Below are 18854 nucleotides of genomic sequence, written 5' to 3'. Positions count from 1 at the left end.
CCATGTGGTGGGTCTTTGTTACAGTAATTCTCCTGCCCAGCCTCACCATGCCCATGGGAGGAAGAGTGAGCTAATGGAATGTTGAATTGGAAGGTGGACTTAGTCACATTCTATTAGTTACCTTCTTTGTTTAGAGTTATCCTTCCCAAAGGACTCATTGATTCTTGTCCATACTGTAGATAAAAGGGGTAGGCTTTCCATTTGTCAAGCTCCTGAATATTTTTCTCAGTTCCAAACTCATGAGGAAAACTTCTTAGACTGTGTACTGCACTCCCTCAATTAGTATTTTAAAATTATTTTATTCCTCTTTTCATTTCCTTTGTTTGCTTTAAGAAATCTTTATCCATTCTTTAAGATTTTTGTTATTTTGCTTTAGATTTGCCTTATGTAAGCAATATATCATTGCTTATTGTATTAGTATATAGTAAACATAGTTTTTTTAAGTTTTTTTTTTTAGTTTTTTTAAGATTTATTTACTTATTTTAGAGAGAGAGGGAGAAAGCATGTGAGTGGGGGGTGAAGGGGCAGAGGCAGAGGGAGAAAGAGAATCTCAAGCACACTCCCTGCTGAGCGTGGAGCCTGACACAGGGCTCAATCTCATGACCCTGGGATCATGACCTGAGCCAAAATCAAGAGTTGGATGCTTAACCGACTGTACCACCCAGGAGCCCTTAACATTAGTGTTTTTAAATACGAACCTCATATTGTTTTCCTTTTGATAAGATAACTCATCATATTAATCATATTAATTATTGTAACTGATGCTTTCATTTGCTCTCTTCTGTGTTTAAGTTTAAACTTTTATGCTTCAATGATATCCCTTTCCATTTTAATATGTGGAAGAGATTTTCACTCACATTTTCTGTATGTATTTTTTTATTGGGGTTTACTTTTAGTCTTTAAAAATATTACTTATGTTTTTTAGATTAAATAATTAAATGTCACTCTCTGACAAATGACAGGTGACATTTAACATGCTTTCTTGCCTCTCTATGAATCCTCTTGCCTCCCTAACCACTCTGCTCTCCATTCTTCCATTTCCCTCAACATCTCTGCCGGTTCCTCTGTTTACAGAGTATGATCAAGTTTTCATACCTGACCTTTTTCCTTTAAATCCTGTATTTATATTACATAGATTTGAATGCCAAACTTTTTTGAAGGAATTTATGAAATATTGTTTATAGCATTGTGTGGAATTATTAGAGCTCCACTTAGGTGGTTTCAAAGACAATTGTCAGAATTTTGATTCTATTGTGTTGCTAATGTTAACCTAACAATTGTAAGCTATACAAACTTGTAGTATATTCACCTATGTAAACAATCACCCCTAAACAATATATTATTTTGTTTAGCTTATTTCTGAACTTTATTATCAACAATCTCATATTCTGTATCTTTTTCTATTTTTTCTCTAGTTTAGTACTGTATTTTTGGGATTCATCCAGACTGATTCATGTAGACATTATATATTTATTTGTATTTCCATAAATAAGTCTATTATAGTGTTGATGAACAATTTAGTGTTGATGAGCATTTGGCTTGTTTTTAGTTTTGCTGCTATTAGAAAGAATGCCTCTACAAACATTCGGGTACAAAGCCTCAGATTTACATGTGTACATATGCAGGGAATGTACCTCACATAGAAATTGCCAGGTTGTAGAGTATGTACATGATCAACTTTAGTAGGTGATATAAAATTGTTTTCCTATGTTATTGTTCCAATTTACATTTTCCTCAACAACATGTGAGAGCTCTTTTTTATACTATATTCTCACAAAAACATATGTTAAAATTATATTGTTGCTAATCTGTTCATGTGAAATGATGCGTGATTATGGTTTTAATTTATATTTACATCATAACAAAAATGACATTGGACATCTTATTATATGTTTATGATCCACTAGACTTTCCTCTTCTGTGAAGTGCCTACCATGTATCTTTTCATATATTATAGGATTTCTTGATCTTTTTTAATAAATTTTTTTTAATAAATATTCTTCATATTTTCTACATATTTAATCCTTGTTGGCTTTATGTATTTCAATACCTCTCTCAGTTTGTGGCTTTTCACTTTGTTCTCTTTCATAAAAAAAATGTTAATTTTAATACGATATGAAATATGTCATTGTCTTTATAGTTTTCATTTTCCTGTTTAGTTAATGAAAATTTCCCTACCACGGGTCAGAGAGATAGTCTCCTACATTGTGTTTTAGAGGTTTTTAATGATTTGCCTTTCATAATTACATCCTCAATTTATCTGGAATTGATTTTGTTTATGTTGTGAGGTAGAGTTTCATTTCCTTTTGTTTTTTATTCATGAAAACTAATTGCTCCCAAGCCATTTATTTAAAGGTTTATTTTTCTCCCTACCGATCTGCAATATCTTCTCTTTCATTTATCAGAATTCTATATACTCGTGGATCTGTTAGAGGGCTCTCTACTTTGTTTTAGTTTTATATTTGTCTATTGTTGCACTGTTTCATAATATCATGTATATATAACTATATACAGTATCATGTATATATAGTTTTATATATAATATATATAGTTATATTGTGATAGCTGATGGTGTACATCGCCCACTTGGTTTGATTTTTTTCTTTAGAATTTTTTTATGTTACCAGCGTAAATTTTATAGTTAACTTATAAAGTTTCATGAAAACCTGAACTTGATTTTTATTCAAATTCTAATGATTCTGTGTTTTGTTTGGAGGGTAGTGACATCCTTAAAACATCTCTGAGTATGTTATGCCTCTCCATTTAAGTAGGTCCTCTTTAATGTATTTAAGTAATTTTTATGTATATTTTGTTAGGTTTGTCCTCAATACATTTATATTTTGTTTTTTTAATACATTTATATTTTGTTGATATTCTAAGTATTATTGTTTTTCCTAATTGGATTTACTCTTTTTGCTGGGTTACAGCAATACAATTTAATTTGGTATATTGATTTTATATCTACTCAATCATGATAAACTCTTATTTATTCTATTAATTTATCTATACATCCTTCTGGATTTGGCATATAGGTGATGACATCATCTTGGAATAATGCCATTTTTAATTCTTCTTGTCAAATACTTTACTGCTAATTTTTTCTTGGTCTTATTGTCCTAGGCTGGCTAGGAAAAGTAATGAAAGTCTTAGCTGATTTTAAAGGAAATATATTTACATTTCATCCATGTGTATGATACTTGCTGTAGTTTTTCATAGGTGCCCTTTTTCAGCTAAATATATTTCTGGTTTGCTAAGATATTTCATAAAAAATGTTTGATCAATTTGGATAACTTCATATTCTTTCATAATATTTTAATTCTCTTTTCATTTCTTTAAGTATATTAACATGTTATTATTCTATTTGGGATATTTCCAATATTTGTATTTTCTAACATTGTAGTTTGTTGTTTTTCTGTTAGTGGCTCGCTCTTTCTTTTGTGCACTGGATTTTTGATTGAGATTTAATGTTTCTTGAATACCACTTATAAAAATTTTTGAGGTCTGTATTTAAACTGTTTTCTACAGAGAATATTGTTTTTTCTTCTGTTAGCTTCTAAGGGGCCAGTCACCCTAGATCTATATTACACTAAATTTTCTACTTGGCATTTCTTACATACAGGTAGTATGAATCTAGCCCCCAAATCTGCATGAGAGAACCTGACAGGAATTCTTAGAAATAATTTTCTTTCCTACAACTGTCTTCCTTTGCCTCATTGCCCTGTTTCAAGATGGGGACAGGAATAGCAGGTTAACTCTTTGTTTGTGGGTCACCCTTTCATTGCCCCACCTTTATGACACGGGGTGTCACTAATGTGAGTTCCCATACCAAATGGGGGCCTAGCTTTTGTATCCAGACTCCTAGGATTGTCAAGTGAAAACCAGATTCCACACCTTCAGAGAGTAGCTGGTCAGGGCTACCTTGTCCCACAGAATAGCAGTTTGGGGCATTTTCAGACTTCTAATTTGTGTTTCTTATACTGCTATAAGCTTAGGCATGCTGTAAAGGACATATTTTCACATTCTATCAAGCTTCTAGCAATTTTAGGTGTTTAATGCTAGGAGGGGTTTTTCTACACATCTGGCGTGGTTGATGGTAGGAAATAACCTGTCACCAGCTTTCTTTGCATCACAATTGGTCATCTTTATAATGCACCTTATTGTTTTTCCTCTTGTCTCTTCATCTCAGCCTCTTCTCTCTTATAATTTTGTGATAACATTTTTGTGGAGGAAATGTCTTCTTGTTTCATGTTAAATATGTTAAAAACATATTCTAACATTTTCTCCCTTTTGCTGTAGCCAATCATTTAAATAATATATTCATCTTCAAGTTTTATTTTTAAATGTGCTTTTTTTTTTCCTTGCTGTAGTGCATACTTGAGAATTTGCTTAGCTCCCCACCCCACCCCCAACTGTGGATCTCTTAATGTGCAAAGTTCTGATTTGATTTGAACTGATGCTTCCTAGCAGACAGGTCATAGTTTAAGTGCTCCGCTGGTTCGTTGTCTTCCTGATTTGATTGGATGCATTTCCTAGGCCAAAGTGCAGAGCATGCCTATGGTCACAACTATCCTCCTTCCTGTGTCTAGCAGGATGAACCAAATATAACTTGCAAGAACTACTTTAGTTCCTCCTCTACCTCTAGTCCCTGATACTATAGTACTTGGAGCCAGTGAAACATGGTCTGGTTCTAGTACTCTTCTCATTTTTTTGGTCCTACATATAAAGTTTAAAATTGTAAAAACATACCCATTGAAATGCAATGGGCCAGTGGCTAAAGGAGGGTCGGATGAAAGCAAGGGACTAATACTCTGACTGCCTTCAAATTTGCAGCCATATACAGAGGGGAGATTGTCCATTTCTGCCTTTGTAGATTCTGGAAGTTTCTGAGCCAAGAAGTAGAAACTGAAAGAGAGAAAATTCTGTTTTCTTTCAGGCAGGCAGGGCTGTTTCTTCTTTGAAACTAAGCTAGGTACATCATTGTGGTTTTGTTTTGTTTGCTTGTTTGCTTGCTTGCTTTTCCCTAACTCTCTGAGCTTTTTATTTGTTGAAATTCCTTCTGAATATTGGCTTTGGGTCTGTTTTAGGTTTTGGAGGCTTTGCAGCAATTGTTTTTTTCTTCGTCTTCAAGTCATATTTTTTCGGGGAAGTTCATGTCAGAGGTTGATGGCCATATGCTATTTTGAATCTAACTGTATTTTTGGAGCAAAGTGATATGAAGCCTTAAAGGCATGATATTCATAGATTATTTTTTCTCACTATGACTGACAAAATTTGCAAATATAAATTCAGTTGGCTATGCTTCACCTTGGAAGAAAGAGAGATCCATTATCTCCTTACTCTTCTCAGGGAGCTTTTAATCATTGCTCCTGGGCTAGATTTTTTTAAAGAAAGATATGATTCAAAACGTCCTACTCTATACAGAGGACTTGAGCCTATAGAATTGAATGTATTAGGAGAGGCTAAAGTCTAGTAACAAACAGACCGAAACTTGCAGTGAGTCAACAAAACAAGTTTAATTCTCACTCATCTAATAGTCCATAATGTTTCAGATCAGTGAAAGATTAAGAGTGAAATAAGCGAAAGGGGTAGGGTAGCCTTCTGCATACAATCCATCGGGGGCTCAAGATAATGGTAGCTTTGTTCTCTTCAACAGGAATCTGTCAAGATCACCCTGAGGGTTACTATCCTTGTTAGCCAGAAAGTGGAACAAGCAAGGAAGAATGCATGGGAAGTTGTTTTAAACCAAGCCTGCAAGGGGCCCAGGGCACATCTGCTCATATTTCGCTCACTGGAAGGCAGTCACAGTGCCAGAACTAACCCCTATGCAGGCTAGACACTGTAGGCCAAGGAGCGGATGCAGGAAGGATATAAAAACAGATTTTGATAAATAGCTTGAAATTTCTATCACATGGGCAATCTAGAAAATTTTATCAAGACAATGGACTCTTGGAGTTATGTAACTTGCCTCTAAAAAAATTCATAAATCATCAGATTCATCTATTTCCTGTGGGGCTGTGCAGAACAGCTCATGAGAGGCTTTAGCAAAGACTGCATCTGCACGTGAATTGCCTTGAGCTTCAGAGAGCTTTTGATATCCACAAAGAACAATAGAAGGGTTTGCAAAACCAGTACGTTCACAATAAAACAGCATTAACAAGCAGAACATTTGTGAACTTCACCTAATTACTGATACACCCCCTTCACCCTATCATGGAAATGTACACTAGCTGGTTGCACTAAATGTGGAAACATTCTCAATATCCGTTCTAGGCTACAGAACGCTGATTTGTTTAGACTGGGAAAAAAGTATGATTTATTACAGAAAAGAATTAATACGCATTAAGCTCATACGTTTCATTATGTTATATAAAAACTTAGAAATTTTACCCAAATTCTTAACTCTTAACTCTGGGACAACTGAGAACTGGGCATAGGATATTAATTGCCACCAAACCACTTTTAACTTTTTGCTAAACTGAATGAACTATGATCTTATGGCTATAAGAGCAGGGCAGTAAATTTTAAACATGAAACGACAGAGTGTACTAAATAAAGCTTTACCTGCATTCATTTTATCCATGAAAACCATAACTGTTTCATGTCCCCAGCATGGTGATGGGCTTCCCCTATCCCCCCTTTTTTTTGGTTTTGTTTTTATTTGCTTGTTTTTTTGCACTGCTGTTAACCTTACTGTGTAGCAGCAAGAAGACAGAATTCTACATGACACTGAGACTTCATTACATTCACTATTAAACAAAAGCTATCATTTCAGACAATATGTGAACAAACTTATTTTGAGTGCAGCATCATTCCTCAGGATTATTTATTGTGATTGTTTTATCTCTTCACCGAGAATCCTAACTTTCTTGGTTCTTCACTTGATTTCAGTGTCAGCCATGCTGACAGCTAACACCTGTGCCTATTCTGGTTATTCAAATCTTTCCCTCACTGCACACAGCAATCCTGTCTCCTTACCCTTCAGAGTATAGTATCTTTCAGAAAGTCTCTGGGGTTTGCACAGTTTACTGAAAATAATTAAATTCCATTTTGATTTACATGAAGTCAGGAGGGTATAATGAAATAACCTCAGACCTAGAATCAGGATTTCAGGATTCCTTTCTGAGTACTTCTGTAAACTCTATGATCTAATTTCCAAAGTCGTTTGAACCCACATGCATAGATCCATAGGATGAGGGAACCAGGGTAATTTTACAGTTATTATCAGCTACAGAATTCCATGTGTCTATTCATTTATTCATTCAAATAGACATTTATTACCAGACACTGTGCTGAGTATTGGGAGAAATAACGTACACTAAAACTTTTCATATATTAACTGGAGTAATACTTATACCCCTCCAGTTTTTTTTTTTTAAAGAATTTATTTATTTATTTATTTGACAGAGAAAGAGAGGGAGAGAGCAAGAGCGAGAGAGCACAAACAGGGGGAGCCACAGAGGGAGAGGGAGAAGCAGTCTCCCCGCGGAGCAGGGAGCCCAACGTGGGGCTCGATCTCAGGACCCTGGGATCATGACCTGAGCCCAAGGGAGACGCTTAACCACTGAGCCACCCAGGTGCCCCCTGCTCCACTTAATAGTTGAAGATACTGACATACACAGAGCTTAATAATTTGACCAAGCTCATATAATAGTAATAAGCCGCAGAGCTAGAACTCAAAGCCAGGGTGACCAGCTCCAGAGCCTGCCCTTCTGACCACTGTGCCGTACTACCTGAACCACAAAGGTTAAGAGGAGTGTCCCTCCTGGAAGTGCTGACAGGCCACAGAGGCCACAGAGTGAGGTAGATATGTAGACATACAGGGCGATGTGACCAGTGCTACACACAAATATTTACAGTACAGAAAGTTGTCTGTCTTGTGCTACCCACTTTATTGTTTTATATATAACACTTAATCCTCAGAACAAATCTTTAAGGTAAGTGTAATTATCTCATTTTTTGTGTAAGGAAACTGCCCCAGAGAGGTTAACTAATTTTCCCAATACTCCAAAGTGACTGAGCGGGGATGAGAAATCAGGTTTAATTCCAAATCCTATTTTCGTTAGCCTCCATCACACTCCGTTGCATAAAGAATCCTTATTTTGAAATTCTCTGACGTTTATTTCTCCATTGTTGTACTTATTCCTTACACAAAATTAAAATTTTAGAGTAAAAGAAAAACAAGTTTGAATTTGACAACAGCGCATGAGAGAACAACGCCTCAAAGTTCATAAAGAATTCTTCTCAAAGAATTCACAAAGTAAAATGATGAGATTATCTAGAATATTTGACACTGAAGCCAAATGGTTGCTTTTAGCCTTTGTTCCCTGCCTTGCTGGGAACTGAATCCATGCAGTCCCTACAATTTGGATACTTGGATTAAAGAAACATATCAGAATTTTGGAATTAGGGGATGTCATAGAGATATGATTCCCTCATTTTACAAATAGGGGGATCAACAGGTAGAAGTCTAAATTCTCCATCCAAACTTATATGATCAGTTAAGTAACTGAATTAAAAAACAGAATTCATATCTTCTGCCTTTCTGTCTCACACTCATTACCCCGTAATCTCCAAACATAAATGTAAATTTAAAAAAAGGTTTTTACACACTTGTTTTTAGATAAATATAATATAGAGTGAAAAACTGAGTGTGGGGAGTGGTTATTCAGGAATCTGTGTATTTAAAATGTTTCCAAGATGATTAAATATGAATCATTGCTGATTTCTGTTATATACATGAGAAGCTCTTTCAAAAACTGGTTTATTATGATTATATATATATGGGTAGAAATAATGGGAAAGAGAGGGGAGGAAACCAAAAAATAAAAATAAAGGTAATGAGAAAGAGTAGTAATGTGTGAATGATGGTGAGAAAGCAAGTGAGAAAGAACATGAAAAGGAAGAAAGGAATGAGTGGAGGCATGTGGCAGAACATGCTCCATCCAGTGTGCAAAGCAAGTTTCCCCACGATTTGGTCCCTTTCGTTCCAAATTTGTCTCCCATGACTCTACTACTTTTTTTTTTTTAAGATTTATTTATTTATGTATTTATTTGAGAGAGAGAGAGAAAGAGTGCACATGAGCATGGCGGAGAGGGAGAGAGAACCTCAAGCAGACTCTATGCTGAGTGCAGAGCCGGAAGGAAGACCCTGAAATCATGACCTGAGCCAAAATCAAGAGTCGAGGCTTAACCAACTGAGCCACCGAGATGCCCCTATATTCCCTTTATTTATACTATTTCTACCATATTAATCACTCCCTTCACACACATACATACATATGCACAAAATACAAATATGCTCAATAGCAGACTTAAAAATACTTGACAATTCCTGCAAAGTTTAATCTTAATGATAAGGAAAAGACCCCAAAACCTTAATGAGTATGTCAGAGAAGTACACATGTAAGTGTGTATATACATTTGTCCCTTTCCTGATTGTCACCACTTTTCATCACTTTGGCATGAAATCATTTTCAACCCAGAGCATTTTCATCCTGTTAGAAATTGCTCTCTTACTCCTAGTTGATAATCAAACTCTATTATACCTATATATATAGGTATGTGTGTGTGTATATATATATATATATAGGTATATATATAGCTGTATATATATACCTATATATATATATATATATATAAGTATATTTTTTGAACTGATAAATGCCAACTTAGAAATAGCTGTAAACAAAACAAAATGAACAGACTCTCGTCTAGCAAAAAGTTTTGCTTGGGTATTAAAGCAAGGACATTTTCCATCTTTCACTTTCAGAAAAAAAAGAGGAATAATAAAAATATGCACAGTTGCTTACTGCAGATGCACTTTGATTTTCCATGAACAAAAGGGTAAAAGATCAGTCATAGACCCTTAATACTAAAACTCTCAATACTAAGATAAAAGTATGGGAGAATACATTTAAGTTAAATTGAGAAGCACACTCATTAAGTAAAAATAGCCTCATTAAGTAAAAATAGTCTTGGCACATTAGTCATTAATTGAAGTGTATGTCTAAGATTTAAAACAAAGGACCAATTATACCTCCTTCAATAGAAGAAATCATGTATTCCTTAACTGCATGTTTAATAACATAGTTTTACTTCAACTGAGGAATTATATAAACCATAGAATTAAATCTGAACTTTTTACACCATGGAAGTCCCAAAGTGAAAAGAACAGGTTTAATTCTAAGATTTTTATGTTGTTCTATTGAGGAGAAAAGTTTTATTTAAAAATATGTTTTCTGAAAAAGAAATATGTTTTCTGGGTGATTATCCATATGTTTCTCATATTCAATGCTCAATACCTGTAGGGATTTTTCCTTCAAATTTCTTCGTTCCTCATATCTCTGTTAGCTAGAGTTGTTATTTAAAGTCTTTGTTTTGCCTTTGCCATGACAAAACAGGAATCAGCCAAGTATACTCCACTCCATAGATGTAGGAAATAAAAATATTTAAATACATTTCTTTATATTTAAATGTATCTCTGAATACCTCATTTTCTGATAGCTATTCTTTGATTGTGAAACTGGATCTGCATCTGCCTATGAAAATTCATCAACTCTTATCTAATCTTCCCCCCTTAGGTACCCACCCTCCTTCATATTCCCTTTTCTGGTCTCTGCCTGCTCACTGCAGCCAACAGACCAAGCAGTGTCTTGTGCCTGACTCCTACAGGACGAAGCAAAAAGTGTTGTTTCTGTGTGAGACTTCCCTTTCCTTTATTTTTTTTTAAAAAAAAAAAAAAAAAAAAACCTGTCCAATTCCGTTTTATCCTCAGATTTCATCAGGATCAGGCCTCTTAGAAGCCTTCCATGATACCCCAAGGCTGTATCTTGTGCCTTTCTGATAGCCTTGTGTAGTACTTAATGATGGTTTATCAAAGCACTTACCACACTATAACTATGTCTCTCTTATCTTTCTCTATATATAGAGTTATATCTCTATAACTATGTCTCTAACTGTGTCTCTCTTATCTTTCTCCTTTCCTTCAAGACCAATATCCCAGGCCCTAAAACCTTGACAGTGTCATGGTAAGCAATAAGTAAATAGGTAAATAAATATATCTATCAGGGCAGATTTACTAAAGTACTTCATTATTACTCTGGAAATGGCATATGAATTAGTACTTTATTTAAGGGACAACAATATGCATTTTTTTATGCTCTGCCTTGTTTCAGATAAATGTTAATTAGCTTAGAATTAAACATAAAGTACGGGACAGTAGCCTAAATTATAAGCAAATGTGAAAGATGAGGTAAATGTAAAGTAAAGGTAGAGGCATAAAATGGTGCCAGAAATAAAAGCTAATGTGGTAATTATGAATTCAAATAATACTCATTTTTCTTCTGGTTCCACATAGTATCTTACCCATTCCAACTCTGAATGCTGGGTTTTTCTCTTTATTTGAGGTGATATGTACTTGTCTGTCAACTGCAATTTCTTACAGTCTTAAGTCTGAGATGTCTGCCTAACTTCCAAGGTTTTGGAGATAACTTATGAATAGACTAAAAAACTGGTCATTTCCCTAGAAAGCTTCCTCCTCCTCCTCCCTTTCCCCAGTGGCCCATCATTTCAAGCTTTGATACAATTGTACTAAGTTACACTAATTGGTACATTCTTTCCCACATGTTTGGAGCTAGTTATATTGGAAGATAAAGTGTACATTTGCATAAATGAATATGTATAAGATGCAAAATAATGCACAAATATGTGCCTATGATTTATTGGATGAAAACTTAGTCCACAGTACACCCAAAAATATCTTTACTGTTTGACCGTAGGAAGAATATTCAATTCTATTTTACCAGAAATTGTGTGTGCAAAACAATTTCTGATACCAAATAAAATAATCAATATAAAATCTGACTGTCATGAGTGAAAATCAAAATAATGTCTAGACCTCTTTTACCTTAATCTGGTTGACTATTTTTTTCTGGTTAATTATCCTTCTTTTGTTCATGTCTGTTTTGTTCTTGAAAATAAGGGAAGTTATTAAATGTTTTAATCTCCTTGAACCTCAATTTTCTTATCTGCAAAAAAATGAAATTAGTGTTTCCTCTCTTTGGGTGAAAGCACTATATAAATGTCAGGTTATCTTTATTAAATCCACCTGAAAAATTTGGTTAAAAAATTGTATTGGAAGTAAATCACTCAACATACTATTTACTTATTGTCTTGGGAGAAAAAATGTAATCGTGGAGCAAACATAGTATTTTTTTTTCTGTCTAGTAGAATGGTTCACTAGGAGAACACCAATCTTTTTAATAATTCGCTCAATCAATGACTATTTTGGGGGGGTGCCTCCTATGGACCAGGTGCTGTACTATGTGATAAGAACACATCACTGTAAAAGGAAAGGAAAATCCCTTACTGCATAGAGCTTACATTCTAGAGTAAATATATCCAGAGAGAGAGAGAGAGAGATTTTTTCAATTGCCTACAATGAGCCAGACACCATTAATGTACATCATTGCATTTAATCCTTACCCAAACCTTGATAATTATGTATTATTGCCCTAAATTACAGAATTGAAAATTGAGACTCAGAGTGGTAAAGTGGTTTCCCAAGGTCTGAAAACCCATTAAATTATACAAGAGGCTTTCAAATAAGTAATATCTAACCATAAGGCCCACTATTATCCAAAGAGTTACTACTAACTGAAAGAATACACATAAACAGTATGTAGAACAAACAGCCTGTCACAAGATCAGAGAACCCACCCCTTCTACTGACATATTCATTTTGAAGGGCTAGGTCTTACAGGCTTTCCTGATTTCTAATACCTGGGATCCTGCTTCCCTACAGAGATCTACATTACTTTATTAGTCTTTGATACTTTCTAAATTTTCCAGATTCTAGCTTTGGCTTCCAATGTGTCAACACTGCTGATTTTCTAGACTCTGGTCTTTCCTTTCCAAACCAGATCTTCACAGGTTTCTGTCTTTCCCAATTCAGTTGAATCTATGAGCTTTCTGGAACTCATTCATTCTTCCATTTTTAGTTAACAATTAAAATTATGGGACTAGAATCTTCTAGGCTTCTTCTAGGAATGGAATCTGTATGCAATTAAAACAGAGAATCTGTTCAACTCTAATCCACTAGCTCCCTCTGGCTTAGCTATTCAACCAGTTAAAAATTTGTTCTTTCTCGTTTTGTGTATGTGTATGTGTTTTAATCTCTCAAGATTGGGTTATGATAAAGTTCACAACTCCTTTTTATTGTTTTTGTTTGTTTTCAATTTGACAAGAAAATTGTACACATACTTATATATGTATGTAGATGTGTATATATTATATGTTTACAAAAATATAAATACAAATATACATTTATATGTATTATATATGTATATATTACAAATATAAAGTTATATGTATATATAAAAGAATAAAATATACATAAAGAAAAGGAGAATAATCACCTATAAAATCTCCCTACTCAGAAACAAGCTTTGCATAGAATCTTACTATCCTATAAGCTTCTTCCTAAGTAAGACTTTCTGTAAATAATTCAAAATTTGCTGATTTATTCAATCAACCAACTCACCCAATCTATATAAAATAAGTCAATTATATTAATCATTCCACTAAATTGCTGTTTAATTAAATTGAATAGAAATCCACATCAAAGTGATATAGATAAAAAGTATGTGGCAAATAGGTTATTTATTGTATGCATGTGGTTTATATATGTGTGTGTGTGTGTATATATACATATATATATGATATGGCAGACATTTTATATAAATAGTAAAATATTAAACATTTCTAACTTGAAGGGAACTAAATCTCTTTCTCAAATTAACTTACCACATAACCAGAGCTTATGAAAATTTATTACATTTCATCTTGAACCCCATTTGGGAAAAGGGACAAAGTTTCTCTTCAAATTATAACTCACAAAGCTACTGCAATTCTATATGCACATCATATTGATTAATAACAGTGAAAAGAAGCTCTGCCTTCAACTTGGCACGATTCTATCTTCAGGGAATCATCACGTTATCAGGAGATGTGCAGTTCCGTGCTGGTAACATAGACCACTGTGCTCAATTTTGGGATTTGACAAACTAAAGTTTATTCAGTAGGCTTTGGCTAATTTCCTTTGGGAAATCAGTTCAGTAAAATCCATAGATAGTGCTGGATTTTTGATTTTTAAAGGGACAAATTCACAAAATTAACACTTTCCAAACCTCTTCATAACCAGGAACATATATAGGCATACACTTACACACTTACATGGCTTAAAAATCACTGGTATCTGTGTGACATAACCATTCCAAACTAAGGCAAAATTTAGGTCTTGACCAGAAGTCTGAACAGAACTCATCACTTACATAAAATATTGATTCCACAGGTGTAAATCTAATTAGTCAATCAGTATTAAACACAATTCTTCCCGGCACATTTAGGGAAAGGTGAGCTATTAAAGGTATAATTTGGGAAGGAGCAGAAGACAAAACTGTTTAAAATCATTAAAAAGTCCTGTTGAGTTCACTTTTTAAAAAGTTGTGAGCTATGTTAATATAATGTTGGCACCAATATTTCCATTTATGACTGTACTTTATCTAACTGAAATTGATTCTTAAAAAACATAGTCTGTAGTTATAATTTATTTTTTTAAGATTTATTTATTTATCTTAGAGAAAGAGAGAGAGAGTGTGGAGGGGGAGGGGCAGGAGGAAAGGAAGAGAAAGAATCCAAAGCAGACTCCCTGCTCTGCTTGGAGCCCACCCTGAGATCATGACCTGAGTGAAAATCAAGAGTCCTACGGTCAACCATCTAAGCCACCCAGGCACCCCTGTAGCTATAATTTAAAAAGCACCTCCTTAACTTTTTTTTTTTACTTTTCTTCTTTTCCTACCTGTTTTCCTTCTTAAATTAAAGTCGATTAACAAAGTCTTCTTTCCCACCTCTTCTTAGGTTATCGACACCCTACAAAGGCCACTGAAGCATCCTTTTTAGCTAATGGAATATCTCTAGGCTCTGCTTCAAACTTTCGTGCTCCTGTCCTGTGTTGAAAGATAATTCGCCATAAGTTTCTCCTGTTTCTGCACATCTTGGAAGCAGAGACACTGAACACTTGCTTTTGTTCCTGACTGACTTTTTGAGAATGTTTGTATAGTGAACATTCTTGAAAGACAGAAGTAGTTTTCCCCACGGAGCAAACAGCAGGTTTGTTTACAGTCCAGTATAATAAAGGTAAGTTCTCCCTCTGCAGCAAAGGGCAGGTTTGCTTGCTGCCATTATTAAAAAAAAATGAATTTCTTAAGCTCAGGGAGCTTCAGCTATGACATAAACCCACTGTGTGTATAGGTGTCACCTAGCCCTCATCATATCACCCTGTAGTAACTGGAGCTTGGGGACCTGATGCAAAAAAAGTGACAATACTCTGGCTACTGCTATCACTGTGGGTAACAAACGGCCCTTTGTCTCGGTTTTCTGCCAGCATCCAAGAAACTGTGGCAGATCTTTCACAGTTCTTGACATTTTGTTTCCCCAGTCCTTCTGCTTTATAAGTAGATTCTCTTCTCCCCCAGATCCTTTAGATGTTGACTCATTTGGTTGGTATATTTTTCTTTTCAGTTTCTCTCCACATGTCTGCCTCCTTAGTTGACCTTTCTGTCTCAGGTTCCCATTTTTCCAGGGGAAAAAAGAGGATCTGATTAAATGATAAGTGACAAGGAATTAAAGACAGAAGGATAAAAAGGATGAAAGAGAAAGTGTGAATACCAAGGCAAGTACGGCTTATACATGGAGCATGGCCCCAAACCCATACCACAGCTGGGTTTGTTATTCTATCCCTATTAAAGACACTGTTTTAGAGATGTATTGGAGCTGGCTGCATTACTGCGGGGGGGGGGGTGCCTTGCTTATCTGACAGTTTGACTCTACCTTTTCATTTCTTAGTGTTCACTGCTGAAAATATTACTTCTTTACCTCTTTTTCCAACCCTCCGACAATAAAATCAGTAGACTTATATTCAGATAAATACAGTTAGTGATAAAATAATCAGGAATTTTTACTTGCTTATTATCTCTTATTTCAGCGAGTTCCAGAGGGATGAGCAGTAGTAGCCCCCTGCAACATGAGTCCTGAGAATCAGTAGAAACTTATTATAGATGTAGATTTCCAGGTCATATACCCCATAGATTCTGATTTAGTAGAGTTGATTTCCGTGTTTGGTGATATTCTTGGGTGAATCTGCTAAAGTTTGTCTACAGAATATGAGAAACTCTGCCCCAGAAACTGCCTCTTGATCCGGTAATATGCACATTTGTTCAGTCTCAAAGAGATAGTTGAACCCCAAATATACAGATTAGTCACAAATGTTAGTTGATGGCAATGATTTGCCTTGACAGACACTCCATTGCCAGGTGTGTTTTCATAGTTATTTTTGGCCCATGAAATTGAAAGATTCATATTGATATGGAAAAAAAACTACTTAGTTTAAACATTTTGGAATATATTTGGAACGATTCCTTCTCCTTATGATATGTACATTACTAGCAATGGTCATATGCAGAAAGGTATATATAAGTGGAATGAAAAAAGTTGAAGCTGTAGCTTATAAACACCTTTAGTAAAATATTGTTCTCCTAAAAGTATCTTATTTGAATAAGTTAAACAATGTGAAAACTTTTGAAAGACTAATAAGGGGGTGTTTTTGAAGAGTACAGACTATTTCAGTCATTGCTATTGGGATCATAAGATATAAAATAGGATGTTAGTGAAAAACATCTTCTATCAGTGTTTGAGATGCATGTAGAGAGGGTGTAACTTAATGGCATTCATAGTTCTGCAGTTATCTCTTATTATTCTAACTCCCTAATAATGATGCTCATGGGAAAATTCTTGATTCATTTTCTCAATATTTTTCAAACTAAATAGAATTAAATAACCCAAGTAATAGATATATCACCACAACAGCTCTTCTCCTTGAGTACAGACCAGCGTATTTAATTTCCATCGGGTTTGATTGGGAGTTTCACACTTAAATTTAATCAGAAGATACTCCAGGTGAAACTCATGAGAACAAAGAAAATGCCATGTGTCTACAGTACTCTAGAGATAGAGATACTGTAGTTTAGAATGCCAGGGACTACAGCACTATTGGAAACATTTCCATCTGCACATCAAACTGAATTATTGTAGCATTACTTGGGACAACTAATGTTACATAAAACAATTTGATCGATATTCTAACATGGACACACTTTCACTATCAATAGGTGGTCTTTATCAATAAGAGCACCTCTTAAGAAAAAAGCAACATAAATTCAGACTGTATTTCAGATATTTATCTTTTCACTAAAGTTATGTTGACAAAAGGTTACAGGACTTACAGTTTACGACAAGTTTTACTTTTTTCACATCTGGGAATGACACATCATTTTCCGCACTACATTCATATTCTCCGGCCTGGTCCCTTGTAATTCCATAAATGTCCAAATATTGTCCATTTTCAAATGGTTTTGCTACAAGAAAAAAAGTACAGCATGTTTAATTGTAGCCGCCTGAGGCTTCATTCAAATAAAATAACAATCTCATGTCTTCCTATTAGATACTGCTGACACAACAATCCCAAATGAAACTGGGGGAATTATTAAACCCTTTGTTCTCCTATGTTCAGAGGAAAAGTCAGAGAAAAAAGCAGAAACTGAACAAGGGATACTATAACAATTGTTTCCCCTGAACAGGATATACATGTGTTCTTTTTAATTGATTGCAGTCTCCTAACCTCGTCACACATCAAATAGAGCTCTACACATTTCTGTAATTGAGTTCAACAACCTTCTAGCAGTGTAGATGAAATTCACTAATATGGCTTGGTACATATTGACTTATACAGTGTAAGCTAGCAAGCTGACACTTAACCTAACTAAATGTTGCTTTTCTTTTGGGAAAATTTCATACTCATTCTCAAGGTTTCAAGGCGGATGGCTTGATAAGAGTATAGAGGTACATTAAACCATTGCTGCATTTCAGTTTCCAAAATTATTAATTTTATAAGGGAGGCACACTGTATATACTATATATAATCGATCCAATAAACTTCAGGAAAAAATATGGTTCTCGAACTAAGAGTTAAGTGGTGGTAAAACCTAAATTATCTTTACTTTTTAATATCCCAAGAAAAATATTATTTGACTAAATATAGCATTAGAGTAAAAATATAAGGACATAATCAAAGATGAAAAAAACACTTGCAAATGAATGAAATTTGAAAAAAAGGACTCCTTTCTGAAATAATAGAATTTTGATTTACTTGAAAGCAGAGACTCAGGCAGGAGGGATCCTGATTATCAGATGCAGTGGAGGAAGAATAAGTAATTTCTGGGGTTGGGGGGGCAGCTCTTACATAAATCTTGAAAAATCACATTTCAATGCATACCCAAAAGAACTGGAAAATGATACAATTATTCCATTAAATGGTCTGTTTTCAAAAGTCAACCTTATTTCTGTTTTTAGTCTAGTCTCTTGCCATACTACATAATGCTGTAGAAATTAGAAAACTAGTAAGAAGATTCAATTTTATATGAATAGAGCAAAATGGAATGTAGTTATGGTGCTCCAAATCCAAAATCTATGTCAATTAACAAAAAAATATTTTACCTGTGGGCTCCCTTGTCTGGGCCAATATCAGTCACTACACGGTTTGCCCTCAGGTAGCTATGACTGTGTTAATTGAAACCTGGAGTGTTTAGAATACATTGGATTACATCATTTCTCCATTTTATCTGGCTGCTCCTAAATTGTAGTTAGGGAAGAGTTACACTTCTAAAATGATACTTGGCTGATATGCTATTTCAGTTACACAGAGGTGAGCTTACAAAAGCCGCAATTGCCCTCAAATCCAT

The 18854-nt window shown here is 34.7% G+C and overlaps 1 protein-coding gene across 2 annotated transcripts in view; it reads right to left on the bottom strand.

Annotated features, from left to right (window-relative positions):
* Positions 1-18854, bottom strand: part of NEGR1 (neuronal growth regulator 1) — an 856892-nt gene that overhangs the window by 264200 nt on the left and 573838 nt on the right. For both annotated transcript variants that reach the window (XM_025871911.2, XM_073896528.1), the window contains exon 4: positions 17340-17471. In XM_025871911.2, coding sequence (XP_025727696.1) covers positions 17340-17471 — 132 coding nt within the window. The remainder of the gene's footprint in view (positions 1-17339; positions 17472-18854) is intronic.

Source organism: Callorhinus ursinus, unplaced genomic scaffold (assembly GCF_003265705.2).
Source record: "Callorhinus ursinus isolate GAN/ISIS: 27379988/994484 unplaced genomic scaffold, GSC_fseal_2.0 scaffold9, whole genome shotgun sequence".
Classification (NCBI taxonomy): Eukaryota; Metazoa; Chordata; class Mammalia; order Carnivora; family Otariidae; genus Callorhinus; species Callorhinus ursinus.
This window is presented reverse-complemented; position numbering and strand designations above follow the sequence as displayed.